Here is a 7,500-nt window from a genome sequence, read left to right as displayed (position 1 = left end):
GCATGTGTGTGCACATATGTGTGTGCGTGTGTGTGTGTGTGCGTGTACGTGTGTGTGTGCACGTGTGTGTGCATGTGTGTGCACGTGTGTGTGTGCACGTGTGTCCGTGTGTTCGTGCGTCTGTGTGTGCGTGTATGTGTTTGTGCACCTGTGTGTGCGTGCATGTGTGTGTTTTTGTGTTTGTGCATGTGTGTGTGTGTGTGTGCGTGCATGTGCGTGTGTGTGCATGTGCGTGTGCATGTGCGCGTGTGTGTGTGTTTGCGTGTGTGTGCATGTATGTGTGTGTGTGTGTGTGCATGTGTGTGTGTATGCGTGTGTGTATATGTGTATGTGTGTGTGTGTGTGTGTGTATATGTGTATGTGTGTGTGTGTGTGTGTGTGTGTGTGTGTATGTGTGTGTGTGTGTGTGTTTGGACAGTTACTAACGCTTTGTCCGTTTTGAAGGACTTGTCACAGGCAGGACAGTAAAGATCATCATAAAGCTCGTCCAGCTCCTCAGAGCCGTCCACAGCGTCTGACACACAGCGGAAAAAAGAATCAGCAAAAGCTACAAATTCATCACAAACACTTAAAAACCTTCATCACCTTTTTATCCTCTGAACAAACTTATTCCTATAACATTAAAGCTGCAGTATGGGACTTGTACATGAGGGCACTGTATTAAAGGTGCGCTGTGTTCATTTCAGGGCTTTATGTTATTAAACTTTGGGACTTTAGTTTAAAACCACATTAAAGTTTCACTACACACTCATTAAAGTTTCACTACACACTCATTAAAGTTTCACTACACACTCATTAAAGTTTCACTACACACTCATTAAAGTTTCACTACACACTCATTAAAGTTTCACTACACACTCATTAAAGTTTCACTACACACTCATTAAAGTTTCACTACACACTCATGAGTTAAACGTTAAAGGGACTCGGCTGTATTTTGGTGTTTAATGTTGATATTTAGTTTATTTTATGGTACTAAAGCTGATTCGAGGCCTTTAATGTCTCCAGTAAAGTCGTACTGATGTGTGTAGAACCTTAGCGTGTACCTGTCTCCATTCTGTCCTCCTCAAGCTCCTCATCCACGTCTCCAAAATCTCGTCCATACTGAAGCTCCATCTGCTGCAGCTCCTGCTCCAGTCCAGACATCGCAGACCAGTTCTGTTCCTTATATTCCTCCGCCAGCCTGAGAGACGGAGAGATGAAGAGTCAGTGAGAAGAAACAGGACCGAGAGGAACCAGAGAGAGAGACGCTCACTTAGCCTGCTCCAGTTTCTGCTTCCTCCTCAGCTCCTCCACCTTCTTTGCTTTTTCTGCATTCTGCTCCTCCACCAGTTTCCTGTGAGCCTGCACTCGTTTGTCGCGTTTCCTTATGAAGGCCACTAGCTGCCGCACGAGCTCGCTGCGTTCCTTCCTGGCCTTGTCGCGTGTCTTTTTGTTCTCTTTCTCCATGGCTCTTTTCTCCCAGCGGTTCGAGGCCTGCCGAGTGTCGTATTCCTCCTTCCATGCAAAGTTTTTCCTTGTGCAGAAACTCTGCCAGCAGCCGTAGAACAAGTGCACCACCTGCACCGATAAACACCGCCATGTTTCTGTAGCTTTATTATATATATATAACTGTTTTCATAAATCTGGTGCTCTTCTGACCGACTGCACACACTGAAGCCTGTGATTTCTTCCCTTTAAAGATGCAGTAAGTGAATTTGGGTTTGTCTCACATTAAAGGTTCTATACGAACGTTCACACGGTGTATTTAAGTTTTTTTTTTATAGGTATTACATTAAAACTGCAGTTGTTTAGGGACGACATTAAAGGTGCACAGAGTGAGACGGGGTTTGTATTATATATTATATTATAGAGACTGTTATACTTAGAGTTTATGGGATTTTTTTTATCCATCAACGTATCATTTGATCATTTATAAAGCAGCGTGATACTAGTGTTGCTGTTGCCATGACGACATCCCGAGCAATATTACTTAAACGTTATTTTAAATGAGTAGCCTTAAAATTAAGATGTAGGGTTTTAAGATTAAAATAAACATAAAACGAGCTCTCTGACCATTAATGGAACATAAATGCTAATATGAACGCTAGAAATGTCAATGACACAATTTGACCGATTTATTCCCAGTAGCCACGTGTGGCTTGTGCGGTCGGTTACCGTATCGTAGTCGCTCTGAGAGTCTCCGAACGAGGGAAAGTCCTCACTCTGGTCCTCTTCCTCTTTACTGTGCTCCAGCTCCTCCTTGCCGATGGACTCGAACAGGTTCCTGTACACCGTGTAGAAGCCCTGCAGATGAGGAGGACAAGACAGGACATGGGAGCAGGTTAGACATGGACAAAAATTATAACGAGATTACGTAAAAGATATGAATCTGTTTTTGTATGTCATGATATTGCTCTATTGATTCATGTACTTTTACAAGAAGGAAATAACAAATAAAACCACTTTCTGTTACGAGAGTTTAAAGTGAATTTCATCACAGCAGCACTGACAGGAGCAATTACACGCTTTTTCTGACGCCTAGTGGACGTCTGTAGTACTGCAACGATTTTAACGTCCTTTTTCCTCATGACCTCTTCCCTCTGATTGGCTCATTTACCTGCTCGTCATCTCCGTAACCTGAGTAACAGGTTACAGTGAAGTACTGAAGGAGATCGATGCTGTCGTCATTGTAATCTCCACTGACTCCGCCCTTCAACAGCGCCTCCCGGTGGTTATCGTACCTTCAGACAGAACAAAAGCTGATCATGATGGTGATGACATGAACAGCTGGACTTATAATAATCATCTACACACTGTTATCAGCTTCAGCTGTTCATCAGCAAATTCTTATATGAAACATGGGCTTTTGTTTGAAGAGCACTGAGGGATTCTGGGCTGTATTAAAGGGGCACTGAGGGATTCTGGGCTGTATTAAAGGGGCACTAATATATTCTGGGTTGTATTAAAGGGGCACTAATGGATTCTGGGTTGTATTAAAGGGGCACTAATGGATTCTGCGCTGTATTAAAGGGGCACTAAGGGATTCTGGGCTGTATTAAAGGGGCACTGAGGGATTCTGGGTTGTATTAAAGGGGCACTGAGGGATTCTGGGTTGTATTAAAGGGGCACTAAGGGATTCTGGGCTGTATTAAAGGTGCACTAAGGGATTCTGGGTTGTATTAAAGGGGCACTAAGGGATTCTGGGCTGTATTAAAGGTGCACTGAGGGATTCTGGGCTGTATTAAAGGTGCACTGATGGATCTTATAGAGTGTTGTGAGGTGATGAATTAAAGCGGTGCTCACCAGGCTCTTTCCTGTGGGTCACTGAGAACATCATATGCTGCCTGAATTAGTTTAAACTGCTCCGCTGCCTCCTCAGAGTTCTCCAGGTTCTTATCTGAAACCAGAAATTCATTCTATTGCTCACACAGAGGTACATCATCACAACAAGAGCAAAAGCAAAAGTTTGCACACCCCCTCAGACCAAAATGAAAAGGGATCTGTGTCGGCTTTTACCAACTATTTTACCAAGCAACAAAAGTGTGTGTTATGATATTAAAAGTAAAATTAAGGAATAAATACAATGACCTCAGGTCAAAAGTATTCATCCCCCTTTCCAAAGTAACCCAAGGAGGTAATAACCTCCGTGTGTGTTATTATTATAGTACAACATACGGGGTGATGGTGAAGCAACACAACATACATTTTATTCATTTGTAGTTACATTTAATGTTTATGTAAAATCCACAATATAATGCTGTTCTAAGTCAAGTAACAGGAGTAACAGTAATGTGCACATTAATATAAAGAGCACCCACAGGAGCACCCTGTGACCTGCCCCACTACCCCTGTGACCTGCCCCCCTGCCCCACCTGGATGCCATCTGAGAGCTAATTTGCGGTAGGTTTTCTTCAGCTCATCGTCTCCAGCGTCCCTTTTCACTCCCAGCACCTCGTAATGACACTTCATGAGGTCGAGATTAAAGGTTTTTACACCTGAAACAAACAGGAGACTCTCCGCTTAAACAGCCTGTTATATTTATATATATATATTTGTAAAAACGGGAATATTAAACGTTAAGTATCACCGTATTAGTAGATGTCAGTGTTTATTACCTTTATATAAAGCAGTAGCAGGTCACTGACCGTCAGTTCTGTAAAGATAACAAGCACTAATCATCTAACTGCTGTACATCTGCAATGTGCTAACCGGCGTCGACCGGAGATGACGTCATCACTGCGCTTGCATAATGGCGTCATCTCCGGGCGACACCGGTTACCACGCTACCAAAAGCCGTTCCCTGATTAGTTTGTAATTTAAAATAAAAATGTTTTTATTCTATTTCCGTTTTATTCGATTTATAACGCTTCTTAAGGATAAAACATGATATAATTAGCATTGTAAGCTCGTCATACCTTCCATACGGCGTAAATAAAAATATTATTAACCAATTAAATAATAATTATTTACTTATTACATATTACAAAATATTATTATAATACATATTACATTAAATATATTAAATTACATATAATTACATTATATTACATATTACTACATATTACATTAAATATTATATTACATATTACATACAGCTCTAACACTCATCTCTGTAAAACTCAATTCAACTTAAATCAATTTAAATCAATTTAATTGTGCACAAAATTGCACTAACATTAATAACGCGTTAAAAAGGTAATAAATAAAGACAAGTGACTAACAGAGGATGGTTTCGATCCACCGATTTATTAGCCGATATCCACTAGGGGGCAGAATAATGTCGTCAATTCAGATGTGTTTTAAATGTTTCTCCAAAGTAATAAAACTCTTGCACCGAGACGTCAAGCATCTAAAATATCTAAAAAAAAAAAAACAAAAAAAAAAAAACTTTGTTTTTGTTAAAAAAAAAACATACTGTACACTATGAGAAAGTCCTTTTCTTCTTTAACACAGGATCCTCTCTATTTATCCGATTCGGTTCTTGTGAGTCGGTTCATATAACCAGTTCAAAAGAATCGACTCGGCTCATAGAGACGCTGGACTTCCAAAGTGCCCATTGAGTTCTTACCAACACACAAACCCACATAATTACCATGGACTCACAGCAGGAGGTTCAGATTTAACATGATTTATTTAGAAATAAACAGGAATATAGGGCCTTTTTAATAGTGGTGATGTTCCAGAACACAAACACTCTGAGCAGAAGCACATCACATTCACATATTGCACATTTCTGGAAAATGAATGAACACTTAACGTCTCTGAAGGGCTGCAAAGTGACCACGATCATAATTACACAATTAGTTTAATTTCCTATCATCTGGCCCAAAAAACACTAAAAATAAATCACGGTCCTTTAAAAAGCTCGATGAAACCCCCCTTAGAGTAGGCGACAACACTTAAAATTATTGTTTCAAGTAATAACAGGTACAAATTCTGAACAGTTAAATATTTACAGGAAGCGTGAAGACCAAAGAAGGAAATGGGACATGCACACGAGAGGTAAAAAGGCAGCCAGGCTCAGGAATCACTGCCATTTCTCATATCTCTAACCCACAGTGTTCGCTCGGGTGCCGCGGCTCACAGAGACTCTTTAGGGCCTTGACCGAAGGTAGTCGGCTTCTTGGTGGAGTTTTCGGTGACCCAGGGATGAGTCAGGACTCCTTGGATTGGAAGTCGGTGCAGCGGGTTGTGTTTCAGAAGCCTGTTGATCAGATCTCTAGCGCCTTCGCTCACATGGGACGGATACGTGAACTCCACCTGCAAAATAGTGAGAAAGAGGAAGCGGTCAAGGTGTGAAGTAAGCAATATATATATTTTTTTTTTTTTTTTTTTTGGGGGGGGGGGGGGGCCTTCACACACACACACACACACCCTGGAGATTTTGCGGTACGTTTCTTCGTGGCTCTTTGTCTCAAAAGGAGGATTCCCCACCAGAAACTCATAACAAAGGACACCTAGACTCCAGAGGTCCACTTTCTCGTCGTGGGTTTTGCCCTCGATCATCTCTGGAGGCAGATAATCAAGCGTGCCACACAGCGTAGACCTCCTGTCAAAGACCGAAAGAATGAAGCTGCTGGATTAGAAGTGGCTCATCTTTATGATGTGTAAAGCATTAAAATCAGCAAGGATCAGAGTATGCAGAGATACAGGATCACGACCAGGACACACCCTGATCGCTCGAATGAATTAAATCGTACCTTGAGGACGGGGTGTGGACGGACCATCCGAAATCTGCGATCTTCAGCTCACCGTTCGCTCCCAGTAACAGATTCTCAGGTTTAATGTCTCTGTGGATGACTTTCTTTGAATGGCAGTAGTACAGAGCGTCGGCCAGCTCCATTATATACTAAGAAACCAAACGAAACCACTGTATCGGTCAGTTTCTCACAGGACAACTCAGACATCTAACAGCTTAGTTCGAATTATAGGTTGGTGAGCAGAGTTTTATTGTCTTGCCGCTCTCTGGGCTCAGAGGGAAAACAACTAATAAACCAGAAGGAGCTTTTAAACTGAGCTGAATCTGTACAGTGCTGCACACGGCAGACACGGCCATACACAAATCCAGATGTAATGAATGTTTAAGATGTGTAATGAAAATATAAATCAGCAAAAATAAGGCGACAAACTCGACTTCTGAACACCGCAAGAGAAAACGTTCGTCGCTGCTAACTGTCTGGCCAAAAAATAAACACCAAACAACAAACACAAGGCTTCACATGTGGACTGATGAGGTGGAACTTCTGCTGAGGCGCTCATCAAATCCCGTCTCCTCGTGAAGGGTGCAATAAAAAAACTGCAAAATTTAAGTTTAAAACATCCTCCTACACGTGGACACAACACTAAAGTGAGGCTGAAACTTGTGTGTCGATGTTTGGAAAGTGCAAAACTTATTTTTAAATTATCTGGGGATTTTATATGCATCGCAACACAAGGCTCTTTATGTAAAAACCTGCACGGCCGCTTTGTGTTCGTCAGACCAGACGATAAAATGAAAAACAGATCGCTATTTATTAGCCGACGCCCACGAATGTTGTAGGTTTGACTGATTGGTGTTAAATAATAAGCTGTCACAAAACCATGCGAGCGAATACAAAGTAAAATTATATTATAGATTCGCTTGAATAGAGTGTGTGTGTGTAACGAGCTGTGAAAGAACTCGTCCTGCACGTTCCCACAGAAACACGACCTGCAGGTATTAATGCTCGGATTATATTTGAACACAAAATTCGCACAACAATATTTACAGTCAATGAAGCCTTTTCATTTTAGTCTAATCCTGATGATTAGCATGTCTTCATGCCTGAAGTCAGGATTCTGATTGGCTCTGAATATGTTACCTTTAAATAGCAGTACGGGTTTAGAACAATGTGCAAGGTCTGATATGGAATTGTTGCTCTAGCAACAGCTCATTTATTTTAAAAAAATAAATAAATAAATGTATTTTTGTAATTTCTGTAACATTTGTGGAAGGAGTCTCCGGTATCGGGGCAAATCAGAATTAAAGCTAATTTGTAC

General features: G+C 41.2%; 2 protein-coding genes across 4 annotated transcripts in view; both read right to left on the bottom strand.

Moving 5' to 3' along the window:
• Positions 1–4,241, bottom strand: part of dnajc21 (DnaJ heat shock protein family (Hsp40) member C21) — a 7,506-nt gene extending 3,265 nt beyond the window's left edge. For all 3 annotated transcript variants that reach the window (XR_009649776.1, XM_060891051.1, XM_060891052.1), the window contains exons 1-8: positions 4,098–4,241; positions 3,855–3,977; positions 3,286–3,379; positions 2,600–2,723; positions 2,158–2,286; positions 1,256–1,560; positions 1,047–1,183; positions 427–514 (exon numbers count right to left, since the gene is read on the bottom strand). Coding sequence is in view for 2 of the 3 variants with exons in the window: in XM_060891051.1 (XP_060747034.1) it covers positions 427–514; positions 1,047–1,183; positions 1,256–1,560; positions 2,158–2,286; positions 2,600–2,723; positions 3,286–3,379; positions 3,855–3,951 (974 nt within the window). In the remaining variant the exon portion in view is untranslated. The remainder of the gene's footprint in view (positions 1–426; positions 515–1,046; positions 1,184–1,255; positions 1,561–2,157; positions 2,287–2,599; positions 2,724–3,285; positions 3,380–3,854; positions 3,978–4,097) is intronic.
• Positions 4,242–5,094: 853 nt separating this feature from the next.
• aurka (aurora kinase A) overlaps positions 5,095–7,500 on the bottom strand; it is a 5,547-nt gene continuing 3,141 nt past the window's right edge. Inside the window, exons 7-9 of the mRNA XM_060891053.1 lie at positions 6,183–6,331; positions 5,857–6,031; positions 5,095–5,742 (exon numbers count right to left, since the gene is read on the bottom strand). Of these exons, the coding sequence (XP_060747036.1) occupies positions 5,563–5,742; positions 5,857–6,031; positions 6,183–6,331 (504 nt within the window). The 3' untranslated portion in view covers positions 5,095–5,562. The remainder of the gene's footprint in view (positions 5,743–5,856; positions 6,032–6,182; positions 6,332–7,500) is intronic.

This window comes from Tachysurus vachellii, chromosome 17, assembly GCF_030014155.1.
Source record: "Tachysurus vachellii isolate PV-2020 chromosome 17, HZAU_Pvac_v1, whole genome shotgun sequence".
Classification (NCBI taxonomy): Eukaryota; Metazoa; Chordata; class Actinopteri; order Siluriformes; family Bagridae; genus Tachysurus; species Tachysurus vachellii.
This window is presented reverse-complemented; position numbering and strand designations above follow the sequence as displayed.